The sequence below is a fragment of the Oryx dammah genome, unplaced genomic scaffold (genome assembly GCF_014754425.2).
Source record: "Oryx dammah isolate SB20612 unplaced genomic scaffold, SCBI_Odam_1.1 HiC_scaffold_19, whole genome shotgun sequence".
Lineage (NCBI taxonomy): Eukaryota > Metazoa > Chordata > Mammalia > Artiodactyla > Bovidae > Oryx > Oryx dammah.
Window position 1 is genome coordinate 3,436,363 of NW_024070203.1, and position 24,572 is coordinate 3,460,934.

At 40.2% G+C, this 24,572-nt stretch overlaps 1 protein-coding gene across 2 annotated transcripts in view; it reads right to left on the reverse strand.

Moving 5' to 3' along the window:
* The window catches only part of SMAP1 (small ArfGAP 1), a 183,387-nt gene that overhangs the window by 91,732 nt on the left and 67,083 nt on the right, over window positions 1–24,572 (reverse strand). For both annotated transcript variants that reach the window (XM_040261404.1, XM_040261403.1), the window contains exons 5-6: window positions 15,053–15,138; window positions 3,227–3,302 (exon numbers count right to left, since the gene is read on the reverse strand). In XM_040261404.1, coding sequence (XP_040117338.1) covers window positions 3,227–3,302; window positions 15,053–15,138 — 162 coding nt within the window. The remainder of the gene's footprint in view (window positions 1–3,226; window positions 3,303–15,052; window positions 15,139–24,572) is intronic.

A 24,572-nucleotide genomic window follows, 5' to 3' on the forward strand; every position in this document is an offset into this window, starting at 1 on the left:
GATGGGCCATGATAAAGGAAAGAAATGGAAAGACCTAACAGAGGCAAAAGAGATAAAGAACAGGTACATGAATACATAGAGAACTGTACAAAAAAAAGTCTTAATGACCCGGACAACCAGAGTGGTGTGGTCACTCACCTAGAGCCAGATATCCCGGAGTGTGAAGTCAAAGGGGCATTAGGAAGCGTTACTAACAACAAAGCTAGTGAAGGTGATGGAATTGCAGCTGAGCTATTTCAAATCCTAAAAGATGATGTTGTTGAAGTACTGCAGTCAATATGTCAATATATTTGAAAAACCCAGCAGTGACCACGGGACTGGAAAAGTCAGTCTGCATGCCCAAAGGAGGGCAGTGCTACACAATGTTCAAACTACTAGACAACTGTGCTCGCTTCCCATTCCAATAAGGTTATGCTCAAGATCCTTCAAGCTAGGCTTCAGCAGTACTTGAATCCAAAATTTCTAGATATACAGGCTGGGTTTAGAAAAGGCAGAGGAACCAAAGATCAAATTGCCAATATCTGGTGGATCATAGAGAAAGCAAGGGAATTCCAGAAAAACATTTACTTCTGTTTCATTGACTGCGATAAAGCCTTTGACTGTATGGACCATAACAAACTGTAGAAAATTCTTAAAGAGATGGGAATACCAGATCATCTTACCTGTCTCCTGAGAAACCTGTATGTGGGTCAAGAAGCAATAGTTAGATCCTTATATGAACAACTGACTGGTTCAAAATTGAGAAAGGAGTATGACAGGCTGTCTGTTATCACCCTGCTTATTTAACTGATATGCAGAGTACATCAAGTAAAATGCCAAGCTGGATGAGTTACAACCTGGAATCAAGATTGCCGGGAGAAATAACCACCTCAGATATGCAGATAACACCACTCTAATGACAGAAAGTGAAGAGGAACTAAAGAGCCTCTTGATGAAGGTCAAAGAGGAGCGTGAAAAAGCTGGCTAAAAACTCAACATTTAAAAAACAAAGATTATGGCATCACTTCATGGCAAATAGGAGAAAAGTAGAAACAGTGACAGATTTTAATTTCTAGGGCTCCAAAATCACTGCAGACGGTGACTGCAGCCACAAAATTAAAAGAGCTGCTGCTGGAAAAGAGCAAACAATATGGGAAAACTCAACCTCATCTACTCAAGACCTACTAAAGGGATTTCCCTGCTGATCCAGAGGTTAAGACTTTGCTTTCCAATGCAGAGGGTTCAAGTTTGATCCTCAGTCAGGGAGATAAGATCCCGAACACCTGAGGGCCAAAAAAAAAAAAAACCCAAACAAACAGAACATAAAACAGAAGCAGTACTGTAATAAATTCAACAAAGATTTTTTAAATGGTCTAAAAAAAAAAAACAAACCTGTTACTCAAAAAAAAAAAAAAGACCTAAATTGCCTAAGACCACATCAACACTGCCAGCTGTGCCGCACCACTGGTTACGGGGAGTGAGGGGCGGACGACAGGACAGGTTCCTTTTTTTCCAGCTGTAACCTTCATTATTCATGGCTTCAGCCAGGCCATGTGTGGCACGTGCAATCTCAGGTCATCAACCTGGGATCGGATCTGTGTCCACTGCACTGGGAACAAAGACTCTCAACGACTGGACTGCCAGGGAAGTGCCCAAGACAACTGTCTGTCCTCAGAGCTCTCCCAATGTCCCCTGTCACTCACTCGTGACAGAGCACCAGGGAGGGCAGGCTTACTCTGCATACCTGTGGGAGAACTCTAAGACAGCCACCAAAACCCCTACATACCCTGGATTCTGAAATGAGTTCTTAAAACTTCAAATGAAAATATATTACTTACATTTTAGAGTTTGTCCTTTGTTTCCCCCACAATGCTACAGGTAAAGTTCATGGACATTATCAACATCTCTATTTTGTCCATTTTTACCTATCTTTCAAAAGATTCCTTCTCTGTATCCAAAAGAAATGCAGCCCAAACTCTATCAGGGTACCTCTGCTCCAAAACATACATATTTGATTGAATTTTTTAGTATATTGCTTCTCCACATGTACCAAAAAGGAAAACCAGCTTATTTGCAAAATGAGGTAAAATTACTGTCTCTAAATTGCCTGACAGATGACTTACCCACAAAATTAATGGCTTATAGCTTTATTATTAATCTAGGAATCAAAGACCCCCTCCCACCCAAAAAGGACTGCAACAATAGAAACAACTAGCCTTAAATGGTATTTAACTGGGATAAGAGAATTTATCAGAAAAAGAAACTTAAAAAGAAACAGTAATAAAACATATTTGATCACTACAGCAAGGTCTCAACTATTAGGGAACAAATGCTTGATAATAACCAATCAAAAGGCTACGTTTTCAGACTCATTTTGTGCAGGAACAAGGTCAACAAAAGCTTGTCTGATACTGAACACCTCACATTAAAGAGGCATTTATCTATTAGCGCCTGCTTCTCAGGCACTGAAACTTCAAAGCACTTTGCCAGGATCTGGCGCTGCAATTCACACATGCTAAGTCACTTAGTACTGTCTGACTATTTGCAACTACGGACTGTGGCCCACCAAGCTATTCTGTCCACGGGGACTCTCCAGGCAAGAACACTAGAATGCGTGGCCATGCCCCACTCCAGGGGATCTTCCCCACCCAGAGATCCTGCGTCAATCACTTATGCCTCCAGCATGGCAGGCAGCTTCCTTACCACTAGCACCACCTGGGAAGGTGCTGTGATAAACAGAGATAAATAGGAGCAGCACCATGATTTTGTTAGAATAATTAATGCAAGACTTCCTTGCTGACTGTTTGCAAATACAGTGCAAACAACTGTGTTTTCTATTTTGGACCAAAGTAAGATAACGCAGTTCAGGAAAAAAAAAAAAAATGCTGTGTTTTAATAAACATATCTGGTCAGATCCACCAACACCCTTAGAAGAAGACAGATTTGCCTTTTCCATTCATTTCCACAAACCAATAAAATAATTTTCTCTCCTCAATTTTTCAGTTAGTGTCTTTACATAGATTTCATAAATTAACTTAAATACCATTTAAGCAGTTATTAGATGCTTACTTAAAAACATGCTCCTGAATCAAGAGTTCTGCTCTGGGAAAGTTCACTATGTGACAAAAACTCCCAATATTCAAATTTTTAAACATTTCTACAATAAATAAATCGAGCCATACACATGTTAAAATTTCAAAATATTCATCAAACATCAACTGGTGATAGAGATGAAGATTTTACTTACATTTGTAATAGCTATAGCATTTTTATCGTAGTATTTCTTCTTTTCGTATTTATCTCTGATGAAAAATTCCACTGCTCTGAAAACAGATAACTTAAGGAAAAGCATGAGCTCCATGACGTGTACACTCCCCTTTACTCACTTCACCAAGTGGATTTAATACCCCTACTCCCCAGTCTGTACCTTCCTCACACACTATTTCCGCAACTAAATTCTGTAATCTACTTTTCTTTCTGCCAAAGAATCTATCTCGTTCAGGAAATCTTCCCCATTCAACAAAACCACTCAGCCGAATTCTAAACAGGAAAGGCATCGTACTTCTCAGTTCCACCACAATCCACAGCCTTTTATCCACCCCCTCAACACTAAATTAAGGCTCGTTTTGGATCAGTTTAAATGAAGACACTAACGCTCATGTGGTAGCCACAGTATACCAGATGTCTTACTGGTGCACCATCCAAAGTTTTCCTTTACTCTTTCCTCCATGCAGTCGTGTGCATATTGTAATTTCCACACCACAGAGGAAGAGTCAGCAACTCGCAAAGAGCAGACAACTGTGATTCCAATACTTATGTCCTTTCCCGCCACACATGGCTGCCTCTGACTGGATCAGTAAGGATCCACTGTATATTAGAAGAAGGGCGACCAATTTTTTCCTGCAAAGCTTTCTAGAAATGGAAAAGTCAAGAAACTAAAACCAATGTCAGTACTATTTAATTTTCTGAAGTTGAGTGGACCAGCCTTATTTGTTGATGGGTGAAATCACTTCTAGTGGGATTCAGGAGCTTTGGGTCAGCTGATACAGATGACTTCTCTTACCAGTCAACCAACCACTGTTTTACCATATTCCACTAAAATGGGACTTCTTCCATCAAGGATTCTGAACTTTTTTATTTCTTAGTACCATGAATCCCTTTGATAGTCAAATAAAGCCTGTGGACTTCTTTCTAAGACAGTGCTTTTAAATGCATAAAATAAAATACACAGAACTACAAAGGAAACGAATTACACTGAAATACAGTCTCTCAGTGGATCCCCAGGTTAACACAGCCTTCTATTAAAAGAAAAGCAACATAAAGCAGTAAAACAGTACATTTTCAGTTAATTGTTCCTTATTGGAAGTTAATAAGAACTCTTTAAACTGACAGTTGAGGCCACAGGTAGTAGCAAGAATTGACAGACCACTATACAGTGGGCACTGAGAGGGAGCTCTCAAAGGGGCCAGGGAAGGCAAATAAGACAGGAAAACTAAATGTTCAATTTATCAAGCAAGCTGAATAACTGAAAGCCATTTTTAAAGACAGCTCTCTATACATTGTGTATATGAGAGGCACTTCACATTACCTCTTTTTCTCCTCTTTAACCTATAAAGGGGTCTTTTACATGTGCAACTAAAGCTAGGCACAAAGAGTTTAAGGAGTTCTCTGGTAGTCTACAGTACAAGGGAGGGAGTATTGTGATGACTGGAAACCAGGCACATCTAGCATCCACCTTTCAGATGCTACTGGTCACCACAAATTCATTTGTGAATTAGTCATTTAATTTCTGCTAATGATAATAAATGCCATTTTATCTAGAGAAGGTCAAATGTGGAGAGCACTTTTATTTTCAAGGTAGCCTTGAAGACCCTTTCAAGTCAAAGGCTCCAGAGCTGTCAGAAGGCTCGTTAGATATGTGAACATTTTGGCAGTCAATACCAAAAAATTACCCTAACAACCCAAGATTTTCATAAAACACAATAACGCTGCTTTATTCCACCTATTTCACGTGTAAATAAGCTAAATGCTAAGTTCGCACATGATTTTAAATCCATGTTCAATATTACATTTTTCTGTTTTTCTAAGAGGATAAGATGAAAACAATCAAAAAAGCCAGCCCTTTGGATGAATGTGGATATATGAGCAACTTTTACTGTAGAAACAACTATTGACTGCCACAACAGGAGAGAGAAGAAGAATTTACTTAGATTGATGTCATTTTCACAGTGAATGAAATGAAATACTTTTGGGCCGAGTGCATGCTAAGTCACTTCAGTTGTTTCTGACTCTTTGCGACCCCATGGACCGTAGCCTGCCGGGCTGCAAAACAGGCAAGTTAACGTTCTTAAGGCTTAGTCGCTCAGTCATGTCCAACTTTTTGCGACCCCATGGATTGTAGCCTGTCAGGCTCTTCTGTCCATGGGGCTCTCCGGGCAAGAGTAGTGGAGTGGGTTGTCACACCTGTCTCCAAGGGATCTTCCCAACCCAGAGATGGAACCTGTGTCATCTCTTATGCCTCCTGCACTGACAAGTGGGTTCTTTACCACTCACACCACCTGGGAAGCCAGGTGAAATATATTTATTGTTTTTAAAAATTCTATAATATTTTTAAAACAGCAATTATAGTTACTTCCAGATATAAATATTACATAGTATGTCTACAGCTTTTCTTAACTAAAATCTAAATTCTTAAAGTATAATTTTTATGTTTAAAGGGAGGAGAGTAACACTGATGTTTTTCCTCCTTAATGACAGAAATAGCAGTCTATTTTGGATATTATTTAAAATATACTACACATTAAAGCTTGAAAAGATTATAATACTCTCATTTATGAAATGTTTATGACAAAGGAAAGATCACTGTTTATGACCAAAGAAAACCCTAATGTTAGAGAGAAAATTCATTAAGAACAGTATCGAAAATAATTTAACCACCATTGTAAAACTGAAATTAATTGTAAACTATAATAGTTTTAGAAATACTGAATTTGAAACAGTCAAACTTTTAAGTATATAATCTTTTAGAGTAAAAAACAATACTAATATCTGATGAAATAAATGAATTTTCAGAAATAACAGATATACATGAAATCTTAATTTATACTTCATGTATTTTAAGTAATTCAAATATAGCTGAGTTTCACTTCTGTTTATGAATTAAAAAAAACCTCTCTGAAATTTTCTAAGCAGTAAGCGATTTTTAAAAACTACATCAGATGACAATTGATCTGTTTGTCAAGGACATAAAAAAAATTAAATCATTAAGGCAGGACAAAGCATGAGGCTAGTCCTCACAATTAAACATAAAACACTACTTCATAAAAAGCAAACAAAGCACACTACAAAGTGAACTTTCAAAACTCCACGCGAGTCACCTGAGTAAGCACTGCGGTTTAGGGAACACACCACATCCTCGGGGGCTCTCAGGTCCTACATGCCTCTTAGACCAAGAATGTATCACGCGGCTCTCGTGTATTTTTGTACAAGGTCTCAAAAGCAACCCAACCCTTAACTGTTCATCCACCTAAAGTAGTAGTGATTTATTCCAGGTGTCAGCAAACTTTTTCTTAAAGGGCCAAACAGCACATATTTTAGGTTTCGTGGGACAGTTGTTCTATGCTGCGATTACTCACTTCTGCATTTTTAGCTCCAATGTAGCCACAGAAAACTGATAAATGAATAGGTATGGCTCTGTTCTAATAAAACTTTATTTACAGTCAGGAATTGGCTCCTGAGCCTGCAGTCACGGATTCTCAAATTCTTTTCCAATGCTAGTGGGCCAAGGACACCTTAACTGGATTTATACAGGGTCTCCGTGTCTGCAAACTGGCACTGTAGCAAATGTGAGGGATTTTCAAGAGAAATCTGAGAATAATTTTGCATTATATGCTGACTATAGTACTAATTCTCAAAGAGGATGGTCTCCAACATACTTCCTCATTTCTGGTAACAGCAGTACTTGCTACTTAGCTGGCAGTTATTGTGACCTTGAAGCTTGATCTCCTCATACCTAGCTAAGTGAAAACGGCAAGAATTTTCCATCTCACAAAGTTGTTGACAGTATTGGGGATAATATATATAAAGCACCCAGCACAGTACCTAACAAACAGTAAGCATGCAATAAGTGAAGTTAGCCTGTATTCTTGTGTAACTTGTCTCAGCTTCCTCACCTTTAAAATAGAGATGATACCAAGACTCTCCTCCCAAGATCAGAGTAGGAATTAAAACATGCTCAGGTGTGGAAAGACCTCGGGACAGGGGGTGGCACAGAGTGACTGCTGTCCGACGCGCAGCTCTTATTATCCATCACCGTGCTCTGACAGGTCTTTAAACACAAGGCCCATGGCGAGGAGGAAACAGACAACTGTTGCGTCATCAACACCAGGAGGGCTTGCCTATCATCAGCTTTAAACAGACGAGCAAATGAGAAGTAGCAACTAAAGAACCAATAACTCTGGAGACTGGGGAGTACTGATCTTCATTTTCCAGCCTCCAGGTGCCATCTGAGACAACAGGACTTACTTAAAGTGACAGAGACCGAGAGGACAACACCTCTTTCCCCCACGAAAAGAGAATGAACACTAGCGCTTTCAGTAGAGCAGGGCAAGCAATATTATTCTCAACAATGTAAGTCTAGGGGGCTGATCTGGGATTTAGTAAACAAACAACAAAACACCCCAGCAGATCCTCCTTGCCACAGTCACAAACTATTCAGCCCAGCAGACTTCACTGTCAAAATCCTCAACACTGACAGACAGCACCAGTCAAGTCCAGAAAAATGTTCACATCACTATGTGTTTTATCTTTTCACATGTATTTATTTGTATCTTAAGATTTCTTCCTTTCTTTAAAGATGCTATTTAAAAGACAATTAAATTAATATCTATTCCCAAGAACAAAATCTTCCAGTTTCAGACACACACCACTGACAGCAGTAAAATTTTAAAGAGCTCCAAGGAGATGCACTGCTGATTAGTCCTGGGGCAAACTGGATCTCATGGAACTGAGGTAACTAAAAGTTTTTAGATAAGACAAAATATCCTAATAACGAAAAGCTTAATGTAGAATTTTGTCGCTTGTCATGCACCTGTACATGCCACCTAGAATTGACCACATGCCACATGAGAAATTATACTTTCACAGCAGCTCCTGCCTAACTTTTGTACATTGTAAAGCTTACAGTGACAAATCTTGTTATGAACACACTGAGGTCCCCTACTATGCCAGTTTTACTCAGTTTGGTTCTACTTGCCTCTAGGGATGAGACAACTGTATTTTTCTTAATTCTAAATTTTATTTTTTTAATTAATTTCTGCCAGGACCCAGCACGGGAGATCCCACCCATGACAAGGTCATGTGGAAGAGAACTGTTAAGCAAGGCTTCAGGACTCGAGGGGCTCCCTAGACCTGCTCGAGCATCTACCCCAAAATCAGAATCTGTCTGTTTTACTATTTCATGGCTTTCACCAACTCCTCTGACATTAACAGGGGGCTACCCCTGACCACCTTTCTCTGGAGAAAATCAACTTAGGGCTCTAGCTAATAAGTCTCCTGGACATGAGAGGAATATTTCAAATCAAACCCCCTCTGTTAGCATTCTAGCTTGCTTGGCAGGTTTATCCAGACTCTTGCAGTTACGCATGTGATTGTTCACAGCCTCCCAACTGTGAGAGGCATGGGAAGCCTAAAACATAGAGCCTTTCAAAGAGTTAAAAGCTATTAGAGTAGTGCTGGTGTAGGATTTCATTATTGGGCCAATGCTTGTTGCTAAGGTCCCATATCTCTTATCCACTGTGCACCTGGGAATGCATTAGTTAACATAGTTGGAATTTAAGAAAAACAACTTGAATTTAACCACATCAGACTTTTGAGCTAATTGGTTCTTTCTTGTAACTCACTGCACCTTTACTCTGTGAAATGTAACCCTGTTTGGCATTTTCTGAGACTGACATAGATTAGAAATATAAAGAAAAAACACTTTGAGGGAAAATAAGTTTTCTGGTTGAGCAGCCTTTATCAAAAGAGGATCATAAAATGTTCACAGGCCTCCAAGGCCAGCAGATAATGTACACAACATCATTTGTGGGAAAGGTTTGCAGAAAAAATCCTGGTTTCGATAAGGGCAAAACTGCTGAAATGTTTTGGCTGACTCTGTATGACCTTGCATCTTTCATTTCCCTCTATGTATAAGTTGAAGTATAAAAGTCCTTTTTGAAAATAAAAAAAAATGGGCCTCGCTCAAAGAAGCTTGGTCACCCCGTGTCTTTTTTTCTCTCGCTTACTTTCTTTTTCAGGCTGATCCCTTGGAGCATGGAGGCTCCCTGCGTTCACTTATCTGCCTGGGTTTCTAAGACCTGAACAGGAAGACGTTCTGCGTCTTCACTCTCTCGGGAGACCAGGAGGGCACTTGTGGCCTCCCTGAACAGGGCAAACTCGTCTTGGAGTTTTATTGGCTTTCTATGTAAACCAAGGAATATCAGCCTCTTTCTCTCCTTTATTTTCTTATCAACAACATTCTTTCCTTATCTCTCTCTAAATCAATTGCCAACGCTGTCACACTTCGGATACCCTGGATCCAAGCCGGGGCAGGAGGCCGGCAAATTTCAATTAATTGGAGGCTAATTACACTATTGTGGTGGTTTTTTGCCATCCACTGACATGAATCAGCCACGGGTGTACACGTGTCTCCCATCCCAAATCCCCCTCCCCACCCCCATCCCATCCCTCCAGGTCATCCCAGTGTACCGGTTTCTTGCACCAACCTGCTCTGGCGATCTGTTTCACATATGATAATATACATGTTTCAATACTATTCTCTCAAATCATCCTACCCTCGCCTTCTCCCACAGAGTCCAAAAGCCTGTTCTTTATATCTGCGTCTCTTTTGCTGTCTCGTGTATAGGGTCATTGTTACTACCTTTCTAAATTCCATATATATGTGTTAATATACTGTATTGGTGTTTTTCTTTCTGACTCACCTCACTTTGTATAATAGGCTCACTAGAACTGACAAATGCATTCTTTTTAATGGCTGAGTAATACTCCATTGTGTATATGTACCACAGCTTTCTAATCCATTCATCTGCTGATGGACATGGTTGCTTCCATGTCCTGGCTATTATAAACAGTGCTGCAATGAACACTGGGGTACACATGTCTCTTTCAACTCTGGTTTCCTTGGTGTGTATGCCCAGCAGTGGGATTTCTGGGTTGTATGGCAGTTCCATTTCTAGTTTTTTAAGGAATCTCCACACTGTTCTTCAAAGTGGCTGTACTAGTTTGCATTTCCACCAACAGTGTAAGAGGGTTCCCTTTTCTCCACACCCTCTCCAGCATTTATTGTTTGTAGAATTTTTGACAGCAGCCATTCTGACCAGCATGAGATGGTACCTCATTGTGGTTTTGATTTGCATTTCTCTGATAATAAGCGATGTTGAGCATCTTTTCATGTGTTTGTGAGCCATCTGTATGTCTTCTTTGGAGAAATGTCTGTTTAGTTCTTTGGCCCATTTTTTGATTGGGTCATTTATTTTTCTGGTATTGAGCTGCATGAGCTGCTTGTATATTTTTGAGATTAATTCCTTGAGACAACTATATTTAAATCAGTAAAAGTGCAAAGATGTTAAGCTTTTCAAACAGCAATGAGCTTTAGAATGATCCACGAAATAGAGAAAAGGGGACTTGTTTTCTTTAACTAGTTTCCATATTACAAGCTCCAAATCACAGTGTTTCATAATTAAAAGAAGGGATAAAAGCAATGTAGTTGTAATAAGTGTAGCAAAAAAATTTTTTTAAGACTACAGTATTACATTAGATACAAAAGCTGGTCTCATGATCCAAAAGATGTCATCTTATGGTGTTATCATTTGGAATCATCTATCTCAAGTTTGTCTATACAAAATCCCTCTTTAAGCTTCTGACAACCTTAGATTATCTTTTTGTACACAGCAAGATTTTGCCAACAACAAAGGTCCATCTAGTCAAGGCTATGGTTTTTCCAAGACCTTAAAGAAAGCTGAGTGCCAAAGAATTGATGTTTCTCAACTGTAGTGTTGGAGAAGACTCTTGAGAGTCCCTTGGACTGAAAGGAGATCCAACCAGTCCATCCTAAAGGAAATCAACCCTGAATATTCATTAGAAGGACTGATGCTGGAGCTCCAATACTTTGGCCACCTGATGTGAAGAACTGACTCACTGGAAAAGACCCTGATGCTGGGAAAGACTGAAGGTGGGAGGAGAAGGAGATGACAGAGGATGAGGTGGTTGGATGGCCTCACCGACTCAATGGACATGAGTTTGAGTAGACTCTGGGAGTTCGTGATGGACAGGGACGCCTGGTGTGTTGCCTTCCATGGGGTTGCAAAGAGTCGGACACAACTGAGCGACTGAACTGAACTGAAACAGCAAGAGGTAAGCACCTCATATGAATATGACCATAATCTCCAAACATTTTACAAGTAATATTTAGCTTGAAAAATCAAATACACATGCTTGAACTAACAGTAGCAAAGAAACACATAATCCAAGAGTCTGACGTGAATCATACCAGGTACTCAAAAGTTGCAATCTTCACCTAGACCTTATGATCTTAGTTGCAAAGAATCCCAAACTTACAAGCCTATTTTTAAAAGCCGGGTCAAATGTGACAACAGTGGTTTTACTCAGACCAGCATCATTAAGCAATATTCAAGTGTCCTTACACAGGAGGGAAAGTCTAGAGGCTTTTCAAGGTTTTTTAAACAGCCTCTTTGAGCATCCCACCCACTCACTTATCAAGAACAAAAATATGTTCTGAGTTGTTTCCAAAATTAAAAAAGCTACCGTATATAAAGTGCCAAACTCAGGCCTTGGCCCACAGCAAACCCTCACTGAGGAGGAAAGCTACTGCAGTTGTTGTTTCCAACACTGTACCTTCACTGTGTTGAAGGTCAAGGACTTACTAGTATCAGATACTGATCAATCCATGATAAAACTCTCTCCTGAAATGTTTAGATAAGGATCAAATATCTAAGGGCATATCAACAAAAAATACCAGAAAAAAAAATTCACCATCTCACTGTGGTGGTAGTGTGTCCGACTCTTGAGACTAGGGACTGTAGCCCACCAGGCTCCTGTCTATGGGATTCTTTAGTCAAGAAAACTGGAGAGGGTTGCCATTTCCTTCTCCAGGGGATCTTCTCGATCCAGGGATCAAATGCAGGTCTCCTGCATTGCAGGCGGTCTCCTGCACTGCACGTAGATTCTTTACTGACTGAGCCACCGGGGAAGCACCATCCCATTAAGTCTTTACTTCTATTAGGTTCACCATAAAATGGATGGTAATTACTTAAGAAACAGTATCCCTACCAACATGTACCGCATGGTGCCCAGAAGGGGGCAGTGTAAGCGGATGCCAGAGTCCCGTCCTTGCCTGCACACCTTCAGGCCTTTGTCAATTATGGTGATCAATGAGATACTTTGACACTACATTCATCCACCAAATACCACATAAAGGGTACTACTCCAAATTTCAAGACTGTCAAGTAATTATCACCTGGTATTCAAGAGAGGTCCAAAAAACCAAATTTAAACCAAGCCAATCTCCCCTTCCCCACTGCCCAACACACACACACACACACACACACTCTAAAACTTCCATCCAGAAAAAGGAGTTTCTTCAATTTCAGGGATTTTATATGTCAACTTAGACTTGGGGGTGAACAGCAGAAAAAGGAATAAATTAATACAACTAACAAGCAGTGGTAACCACCACATGGAACACAGACTGTCTGCTCTGTGGGATTCTCCTTCCACCACACTCTCTTCCTCAGGGTTCAGTCCCATGCCCTCACTTCCAGAGGAGAAGGAAAAAGCATTTCCAGGATTCTGAATACAATACTCAGAAAGAGCAGAGGCACTGCCCCAGGTAACACAGCTTACCCAAGCATTCTTCCATCACCTACACACTAAGGGGCTCTCCAGTCTACACTGCACCCTCTGCTCTTCCAGGGTCCAGACTCCCGTCTCAGCTTCCAGACGTGCATCTTCCATGCGTGTCCCACAGACACCTCATCCTGCCCAAGCAGTGTCTCACCGCCTTCCACCTGTAACCTTTGAACCTTCATCTGGTACTGAATTCCTTCCCCCGATGAGTAAGTCCCCTCACTCACAGAACCTTAGCCAAGCTGGAAAACGTGGGGTCGTCTCAGTGTCTTCCACAGAAGGCAAGCCAGTGTTAACCTACTCCAAATGTCCCTGCCTCCCCAATTCCTTTCCAGTCTCCCCAGCTCCCTCCTGCCCACTCTGAGTCCCACTACGTAAGTGGTACCTTCATCACTGCTCATCTCAGGGCTGCACTAGGATTCTGCATGACCTCTCTGACTCCACAACCCCTCTTCCACGTGATAGAAGGTGATGTTTCTAATGTTTCTCCTGCCTCACAGCATTACAAGCCCTGGTCAATTAAATGCCTTTGGGTCATTACAAGCCTTTGGGTCAATTAAATGAGGCACTGCTCTATATTCCATCTACAGGCAGTTCTAGATGCCACTGAAAACCTTTCACAAGCTGCAATAATAATGAGCTGCTTTTGCCACTTGCCCCACAAAACTTAGATGTTATCACATCAAAACTTTAAAATGTCATGTGTCCTCACACCTTCATACTTCTGCTCACACAATTTTTATGCCTGAAATACACCACCCACTCTTACCCTAGGATCTTGTTATAACAAAAATAGCCTGGGATATCAGACTGCTAAATATGTGGGAAGGAGGTGGGAGAAGCAGAAACAGAAAAGGCCAAACACTAACTTCTGGAATATACCTCAACAGGTTTCTACACAAATATGAAAAAAAAAAAAAATATATATATATATATAATGGCCTGTATCCCTGTGAGAAAAGAACTTTTTTCATTGTATGACCACACAAACTGTTCTAGTACACACATGGGGAGCACACAGCTGATCTGTAAGAAACTACATTATATTCCCAAAATCACAAAAATCATCTTTGGATAAAATTACGTGTGTGTATGTGTGGGCTCAGTTGTGTCCAACTCTGAGACCTCATGGACTGTAGCCTGCCAGGCTCCTCTGTTCACGGAACTCTCCAGGCAAGGATACTGGAGTGGGTAGCCATTCCCTTCTCCAGGGGATCTTCCCGACCCAGGCATCAAACCCAGGTCTCCTGCATCGCAGGCGGATAGTCTTATTAGACAGTCTTACTCTGACGAGCTCTTTCTCAGACTTCAATATGAGTCTGAGAAATCCTATAAAATCAAATGATTTCTCTTTAACATGTGAAAATGCTCTGACTAAAATGCCGTGAGGAAATACCCCCTCGTCTGTGAGGGAAGACGTTGATGCAGACAGAGCTGTGCACGCAGCCTGTGACCCAGAGAAGGTCATCAGGGATCCGAGCCCACACCCTGTCACCACCCACTTCCACTCAGTATGGGACTCGTCTCGTCCACAGCTTCACATGAAGGTGATCTCAGGAAATCCCTCTGGAAATGATTTGCTTCAACAAAAACACTCGAGATGTTCATAAATCAAATCTCTAATACCAGTCTAAAGTGATAACCTATATGTTCCAATCAAGAGTTGGAGATCAATCAAGAATTGGATATAATATTTTATACTTAATTATATAAAAATACTATGTAAATCATATTACCAGATTCTTATTAAAAACCAGGTGGCAAAGTGGTAAAGAACCCACCTGGTAATGCAGGAGACATCAGAGACACAGGTTCAACCCCTGAGTCAGGAAGATCCCCTGGAGGAGAGCATGGCAACCCACTCCAGTACTCTTGCCTGCAGACTCCCATGGACAGAGGAGCCTGGCGGGCGACAGTCCACAGGGTCACAAAGAGTCAGACATGACTGAGCACAGCACAGCAGCAACAGAGTTAAAAACTTACCACGTATAAAGCACAGGTCAGGGCAAATCAATCTCTATTTTTTATGAACAACAGTATGATAAAATTCACATGTTCCTAAATACAAAGTTAAAATATAAACTATAAAAATGAAAAAACAATGAGCTGATTCTTTTAAAACCCAAAATAAAGAAATGTTAAAGGATACTGATCTGTCTGTGGTCTTCGAAAGTTCTCTGGAAGATTGGCTTCATATAGTAGTCTTGCTTTAGTATTTCCCATATCTTGCATGCACTGTAATAAAAAAAATTAAATATTTTCATTACTCATATCAACATTAAAAAGTAATTCCTATACACATACATATATATACATACACATATACACAAACACCAGATATTTATCATTTCCGACATATATTCTTTTCTTTAGAAAAATAATTTAAATCATAACCATGAAATTACTCAAGTTCAAAACAGAAGCATAGTTTTAACCTTTCATATTTCTTTAATATATGTAGATCCACAGTTTTCTAATGCCTTTTTCCATGATTACAATGCCTTTTTTTATACTTATACTTCCTTAAAGTGGGTTCCCTGGCAATTTTCTAATGCCTTTTTCCATGACTACAATACCTTTTTTCCATGACTACAATAACTTTCTTTATACTTATACTTCCTTAAAGTGGGTTCCCTGGCAGTTTATGGTATGATTGATGTTTTAAATGTTATCACTTGAACAACGCTGCCATTTCTAAGGCCAAAAATTCAATGTCAAATTTTCTTTGTCTTGAGCTTCAAAATACTCTAAAGTTTTCATAATTTACATTCCAGACCACATGGAGAGCAGCAAGAGAAATGCTGGTGTCCTAGAACTCTACAGAAGTGGATTCACTTCTTTTAAGATTACTAACTTCTTTAAGGGTTATTAACTTCTCAAAGATTCTGCTAAAAGCTTTGGATTCTCCTCTCCCTACTTAAAAAAAACTGCCTAATGGCTAAATTTCACATACAAGTTCATGAACTCATAGGACTCTCCCTAAAAAATCTATCAATCCCAAGAGCAAGAACTACTGCTAAGGAGACATATCATAATTAAACTGGTTGAAGTGATTATTTTCTTTCTTATTTTGCAATGTATTTTTAAAATGTATTTATTTTTAATTGGAGGATAATTACTTTGCAATATTGTGATGGTTTCTGCCATACATCAACATGAATCAGCCATAGGTATACATATGTCCCCTCCCTTTTGAACCTCCCTCTCTCCTCCCACCCCATCCCACTCCCCTAGGTTATAACAAAGCACCAGTTTGAGCTCCCTGCAGTCATACAGCAAATTCCCACTGACTACCTATTTTACATATGGCGATGTAAAACATTTGGAAAGAACTAGACCAAGAAAAGGTTGCATAATATCTGCAATGAAACAAAAAGATACAGCTCACTACAAAAATAAGAAAACAAAGTTTTTAACATGGGAACAATAGTACATAAAAATTTTAACAAAAGATTTAGTAAGACTAACAACAGTATCTGCTATACATGTCATATCTCATTGATCCAAAGTTACATTTTTCTTCATATTATAGTATTCATGGAGTAAAAATGTATCTTACAATTGACCTAATCTTGTTTATCTATTTTTCCTAATTAGTCTATAAAACGTAGGTGCTTCTTACAACCAGTGATATAATCTTACATTCAATAAATATGACTCTATACATTTTATGCAAACATTATAAATATTCTCTATCTAATACAAGTCATTAACATTTTATTTTGGTAAAATAAAAAATAATTAGGAATAGGTATAAGTGTGGGGCTTCCCAGGTGGTGCTAGTGGTGAAGAACCCGCCTGCCAATGCAGGAGACACAAAAGAGGCAGGTTCCATCCCTGGGTCGGGAAGACGCCCTGGAGAAGGGCATGGCAACCCACTCTCGTATTCCTGTCTGGAGAATCCTATGGACAGAAGAGCCTGGCAGGCTATAGTCCACGGGGTCACAAGGAGTAGGACATGACCAAAGTGACGTAGCACAAGACATAAGTTTACACTGGGCTTCCCGGGTACCTCAGCTGGCAAAGAATCCACCTTCTGGGTTCAACTCCTGGGTCAGTAAGATTCGCTGGAGAAGGGATAGGATATCCACTCCAGTACTCTTGGGCTTCTCTGGCGGCTCAGATGGTAAACAGTTCTCCAGCACTGAGGGAGACCTGGATTTAATCCTTGGGTTGGGAAGATCCCCTGGAGGAGGGCATGGCAACCTACACCAGTATTCCTGCCTGGAGAATCCCGTGGACAGAGGAGTCTGGCCGGCTACAATCCATGTGGCCACAAAGAGTTGGACACAACTGAGCAACTAAGCACACAGCACACAGCATGAGTGTACGTTATACCAAATTATTTAATTTTGTTCTAGGGATGCTATCCATCACAATTAGACGGGAAGGAAAAAAAGAGTTATAAAAATCTGAAAGGGAGAGTGATATGAATATAAAGAGCCTTTTCTAGAGGAGACCACTGCTGAAAAGTGACTTGATGCTGGTGTCCATGCGTGCGTGCACGGCATGTGTGTGTGTATTAGCTGGGCTTGGGGGAAATAAGGATTCCACAACATCACAGATACAGAGAGATCACTGTGAAAGACGAAGGGAGGCACTAGCAAGCCCAGATAATTTCTAAGTTTCTGAAAAGTAGAACAGAGTAGGGTGGGAGTAAAGTCTGCAACAAAAGGATTAGTGGAGATGAAACTGGTTTAGTCACTGGAGATGGTTAAAGACAGGAGGCAATCTGGGGAGGTGATAAGAATGCAGTACAAACTAGCTGTCCTCAAAGTTTCAAGACACTATGGGTTAGGGCCCTACTGTACCCATTAAAATTTATTCCACTGGCCTTAAAGAGTAAACTCTGGTAATCAGCACAAGAAAATAACGAAACAGCCTAACGGCTACAGTAACAAGCATTGGCCTCAATACCTTATTAACATAAATAAATATATGTGTTATTATAAATTATACATACTGTGTAATATATAAATTGAATACATATTACAATATATAAATTGTTTATATATATGCCATTTAAAATTTTTTTAAATCCTGATCTAGATATTATTCCCCTAATTTGGCAGGAAAGGAAACTGAAACTGCAAAATGTTCAGTGACAGGTCTAAGACTTTCCAGCAGCATTTAACTTCTGACAGAACCCACATCGGCCATCAGCCGTGTAGACACCACAGGCTGCAGCCAGTGGAACAGGGAACTGTATCAGGCAAGGCTGAAGAATACCAGGCTCTCTGCTTTAGAGGCTCAGTTTTCATTTTACAGATGAAGAACAAGCCCAAAGAGGTTTCCTGCTGCGTAATTCAAGGAATCAGTTACAGAGTTTTAAAAACATTTTAAAATAGATATTTAAACAGCAAATGACAGCTCAAAATTAGATTTTAAAAAAACAAATCAAGCATCCAGTAACCAGAAATGTATTGATACTCTTGACAAAGAAATCATTGTAAGACTATATGAAATACAAAGTCAACATTCATTTTTACTTTAAGAAAAACATATTAATGTATTGAAGGATAAGTGAAATGTATACTCTGTAGTTATGATAAATGCCATTTAGGTAGGGGCATATTTAAAAATTAATGTTATTTACTATGCCAGTTAAACTCAATCTGTCCTCCTTTTACATATCATATGGTCCTAGAAAGATAAATTTTATACTGTACTTTTTGGTAAACCACCTTCATCCAAAATGATCATAATTACTACCATTATAATTGCAGAGGAAGGCTTCACCTGGAAATGGTATAATAAAACTCACTTAAGAATAGCAAAACCCACTATTAAAAGTATTTTTCATCAATCTATAATCTGTGTGATTTTAGCTTCTCCACACAATCCAATACATACTACAACATCTGATCAAAGGCTCACATATCATGAGATTCAATTTTTTAAAATACTATTTGAATCAAAATGCCGAAAAGCATCTATAGGCTAACATACTATCAAGATAATCTAATGAAGAAGATGTATTTCTACTCCTGAAACTTTCTAAGTGGACCATATTATATCACCCAGCCTTAGTTTCTGCAGTATAAAAAACAATAAAACTTATATTCTAAAAGACATTTTTAACATTTTACAGAGACTAAAGAAAATTTAGGTTGTCAAGTTTTAATTGGCATTTTATTGGATTTGTGTAATTTAGTAAACATACAAAAAAACCAACAAAAAAAGTGGGAATAGATTTCTTAAAAGACAGTATCAATAAGAAAGCACACCAATGTAGTGTGTGTTTAACACTACTGTATATGTTCTTCTTAAAAAGGCACTTCAGTGCCTTTTACTTCAATGGAGCATCTCCAGTGGAAAAATATGGTAATGAAGTAGCACACAAAAACAGTTTTACTGAAAATGGGGCTGTGAAATAAATGCTAAGATAAAAGGCAACAGGAACAAAGTGTGCCCAACTTTACACTGTCATGGTCAGTATCAGGAAATAAACATAAAGGCAAGATAAATAACAGGCCATCTAAAGTTCCAACTCAATGACACATTCTCCTGAGAATAAAACTTGTCAAATTTTTTCTTTCCTTTAGTCTTTCAAAATCCTGGAAAGCAGAGCTATTTGTGGAATTCAACTAAGGAATGTGACTACTCCAGGACATGGGTCCTATTTGTCCAAGCCCTAAAGCTAGGGGCTTCCCTGATAGCTCAGTTGGTCAAGAATATGCCTGCAATGCAGCAGACCCCAGTTTGATTCTGGGGTGGGGAAGACCCGCCCAATCCAGTCCAGGACCAGGGTCTGTGTTTAAGAGCTACAGCTTGTTGGCGTCCCCTCTCCTTCATCCTGTGCATGCTCCCTTTTCCCTATCTGTCCCTGGAATGTTCCCTGCATTTTCTCCCTCAGATACTGAGAAGGACCCAGGCAACAACCATTTATAGTCAAAGTCCACTCAGGAAGCTTTCTGTGTAGTTTTCATAAGTTTTAAGTGTGTACTGACTTGCCCTTTGGGGTTTACTAGCTATTTTTTAAAAATGGAGTAAGTGGAAAAAAGAATAACAGCAACAAAACAAAGGACTGAAATTACTAACAGCTTTGTTGCAAATGATTAGTTTACAACGTGGCAATTAGATCTTCAGAATTCCCAATGGCACAAATGCAAAACATTAAAATAATCAACAGAATCTTAAACATTACTGTGTAATGGAAGGATGCTACACATCTATGTTAAATCTGGAAGTAAAAAGGTTAAAAAAAAGATATAAAATAATTCAGGAAGAATATACAAGAAACTGAAAAATAAGGTTCTTCCTGTAAAGGGAAACAGCCCGGCGTTCGGCAGTCCATTGGGTCGCAGAGTCGGACGCGGCTGAGCGACTGAGCTGAACTGAACTGACGGAGGGAAAGCAGACGGCTGGGGGTGCAGTGAGGAAGGCACGCTCACTCACACGTGTGTGCCTCAGACCTTCGCGCCAGGCCCATCTGTTCGCCGCTCCCCAACAAGACAAAACCATGAGGGGCTGCAGCAGTCCTGCACTGCCCCTAGATAAGGTCCTATCCGGAGGGCGCTCAGCCAGGGCACCCGCAGAGCAAGGAGCTCACCCTCACCAGGGCGCTCCACCTCCACCAAGAGAACAGTCCATCACAGACGTTCAGAGCGAGTACAATTAACACGGTTTAAAAACCCCACCCAAGAACATCTGACATTCCAAGTTCATTCAGAACATAAATACAGCATTTATTTACCACATGTTTTCCCAAGATCAACATTTTCATGACTGTTGCTTAAGATGGTATCAGTGACATTTCAAATTACTTGTTTTGCTTAGGATTTCAACGTGTTTGGTTCTGTGTGGGAAAGGGAACATTACTTGCTCTATTATTTTCTACTCATATTTAGAACACAAAAGACTAAAAATTTCAAATTTCCCTAGCTGAACATATATATATTTTTTAATCTCATAATTAAACAAAGAAAGTGAGCCCTTGTAGTCCCTGGAGATTCTTCATGTCAGTGACTCACCTCTACTACCACTTGCAATTTTCCAGAATAGTTTTCTATCTTCCTCTCAAAAGCCACCAGGATTTCCTGCATAGAAGCAAGCTTTTCAGGACTGGTTTCAAGATCTTTGGGGTTCCAGCTGCTGGAAAAGAAGGGCCACCAGTTTTGGTCTCAGGAACTCTTTGGAAATATTAATACAGAGTCCATTCCTTCAGTTTTCATGAAATTGTATTTATGGAGAGCTGATCTCTTTCTGTTTCTTTGTTTTTAAGAACAAAATAAGTAAACCACACATATTTAAAACTTAAAATTGTTAAATGATGATGTGGAATCAGAGGTACCAGTTTTCTTATTTTTCACAATTTCTAGATACTCTCAGATCACGATTCATATGTTGCAGCATTGGCTGGCTACTAACAAATTCAAAGAATGAATTCCTTTTCTTTTAAGCAATAAAATTAAATACTGTTGTGACAAAACTGGAAAAATTTCATATGACAGTCTTTCATCATCTCAGCTTACTCTGCAATTCACACGTTCTGAAGTCTAGGAATAACACTAACCCTGTCCTAGGTGTTCAGGCCCAGCAGGAGGCATCTGGACTCTTGCCTCTTCCATCAGAAGACTCAGGGACTCTCACTTTCATATCTGTGGAGGTTTACCCGGAATCAACCTTGTCACCACTGCTTTAGATCAAGATTCAGTCACCCACTGCCGAGGCCACTGCAGGAACAGGTCCGTTGGACTTACGTTCTTAGAAGAACATGATATCAGACACTGCTCTTCAACTTAGACCTCATTACAAGCCCCCAAGGCTGTGCCTCCATAAGCCACCCCTCACAGGACCAAGGCCAAACCAGCCCCAGCCTGCAACTTTCACCTCCGCCCCTATAACCGCACCAGTCTCTTCTACTTCACTTTCTCAAACACGACATACTTTTCCTGTGTTCCTGCCTAGAAGTCCCTCTGCACACTGTTGTATGCTTTTAGAAACTGATAAACAAAGGTCAATGTCAAAAATAGTAATGAGACATTTAAAAGGCATGTTTAGAACTTGCAATATCACTGGATACTGGTAATATTTTTTTTTAAGGGAAAAAAGGAGCCACTCCTGAGGAACGTGCTGAAGATGCTCTGTGTGCTGAAGATCCCTGAGCCAACAAGCCTAACCCCGAGCCCAAGCCTACAGAGTACCAGGCCAGAACTTCCACCACACTTGCTGTTCTCAGTCACTCTCCAGTCACACCAAGCAAGAACTCTAAACTGCTGTGTGTGACGAAACAAACAAAATAATCGTGTTCCCAGATGATCCACTCCACAGGAATTCATTCACTGCTACCCAACAAATTCCTGCCCTACGTAAGTACCTACTCTGGGATCACAAGTAGAAGTAGCTTGTGATTCCTTTGGCTATACTCTCAGTCCACCTAGACTAGCCAAAATGGAATTAACGGGATTAAGGAGTGACTTCCACTAAGTAACATCTCACCATTTTGTTCACTGCTTTGATCCTAAAGAACTACAGCCAGTTACAGGAAAAGGAAATTCTATTACTGATATTGTTGAAAGTTTAACCTCAAAAACAATTAGGAAAATCAACAGAAAAATCACAATCTTGAACATTCAAATTCAAAAAAATGATTTTTTTTTTAATTTCCTCCAATGGATTGTTTAAAATGCACACCCTTCACTGAATCTCACAGATTACATGTTGTTATAGACAGTGTCATATTTATTCCCCTCTGCATCTGCAGGTAAAAGATAAACACAGCAATGTGCTGCCACCTCGCTCTGCTTCTGAGGACAGACACATATCATGACCCTGGCAAGGAGTCAGTATAAGTTGCATCTGGGTCAACTTAAAAACTTTGGTATGTACATGAGGCCACAGTTTGAGAAATTTCATCAGGTTGATGGAACTATAATGAGCACTCCTCCCATAAAATAAGAAAAAAAGTTGCTTGACCTGGGGTCTCTTGACCCCAGGAATTGTGTACGAAGAATTGTGTACTGAAAGCTTATTATGTGTCTGATTCTATACGACACTATGGAAATTTATCTAAGGGTCAAAACCTTGAAGGGCTTCCCTGGTAGCTCAGCTCATAAAGAATCTGCCTGCAATGCAGGAGACTCTGGTTCAATTCCTCGGTCAGAAAGATCTCCTGGAGAATGGATAGGATACTTACTCCAATGTTCTTAGGATTCTCTACAGCTCAGATGGTAAAGAATCTGCCTGAAATACAGACCTGAGTTCAATCCCTGGTTGGGAAGATCCCCTAGAAGAGGGCATAGCAACCCACTCCAGTATTCTTGACTGGAGAATCCCCACGGACAGAGGAGCCTGGCAAGCTACTATCTACGGGGTCGCAAAGAGTCAGACACGACTGAGCAACTAAACACAGCAAAACACAAAATTTTGAGAGGTTAAACAATGTTCTAACACACACAGGTGAAATGTGGTTAAATCATGGAGTGCTTCAAATTAACTGTTTTAATGGCAATTTTACTCTATTAAATATTGCTTGTCATGGGTATGTTGTAACAGCACTGATGGGTTTTGAAGTTCAGAGAAGCTCCTTACCAAAAAACACAGAAAGAAGTACTAGATTAAAGAAACCAAAACCCATGCACAATATTTACAGTGAAATGTAGTAACAGAATTCAGTTCGGTTAAGTAGCTCAGTCATGTCCGACTCTTTGCAACCCCATGAACCGCAGCACGCCAGGCCTCCCTGTCCATCACCAACTCCCAGAGTCCACCAAAACCCATGTCCATTGATTCAGTGATGCCATACAACCATCTCACTCTCTGTCGTCCCCTTCTCCTCCTGCCCTCAATCTTTCCCAGCATCAGGGTCTTTTCAAATGAGTCAGCTCTTCGCATGAGGTGGCTAAAGTATTGGAGCTTCAGCTTCAACATCAGTCCTTTCAATGAACACGCAGGACTGATCTCCTTTAGAATGGACTGGTTGGATCTCCTTGCAGTCCAAGGGACTCTCAAGAGTCTTCTCCAACACCACAGTTCAAAAGTATCAATTCTTTGGCGCTCAGCCTTCTTCACAGTCCAACTCTCACATCCATACATGACCACAGGAAAAACCATTGCCTTGACTAGACGGACCTTTGTTGGCCAAGTAATGTCTCTGCTTTTGAATATGCTGCCTAGTGTCTAGGTGGACTTCCCTGGTGGCTCAGACAGTAAAGCATCTGTCTACAATGCAGGAGACCTAGGTTGGATCCCTGGGTCGGGAAGATTCCCTGGAGAAGGAAATGGCAACCCACTTCAGCACTCTTGCCTAGAAAATCCCACGGACAGAGGAGCCTGGTGTCCATGGGGTCACAAAGAGTCAGACATGACTGAGCGACTTCACTTCTTCTTCTTCACTTCAGTGTCTAGATTGGTCATAACTTTCCTTCCAAGGAGTAAACACATTTTAATTTCATGGCTGCAGTCACCATCTGCAGTGATTTTGGAGCCCCCAAAAACAAAGTCAGCCAGTTTCCACTGTTTCCCCATCTATTTCCCATGAAGTGATGGGACCAAATGCCATGATCTTCATTTTCTGAATGTTGAGCTTTAAGCCAACTTTTTCACTCTCCTCTTTCACTTTCATCAAGAGGCTTTTGAGTTCCTCTTCACTTTCTGCCATAAGGGTGGTGTCATCTGCATATCTGAGGTGATTGATATTTCTCCCGGCAATCTTGATTCCAGCTTGT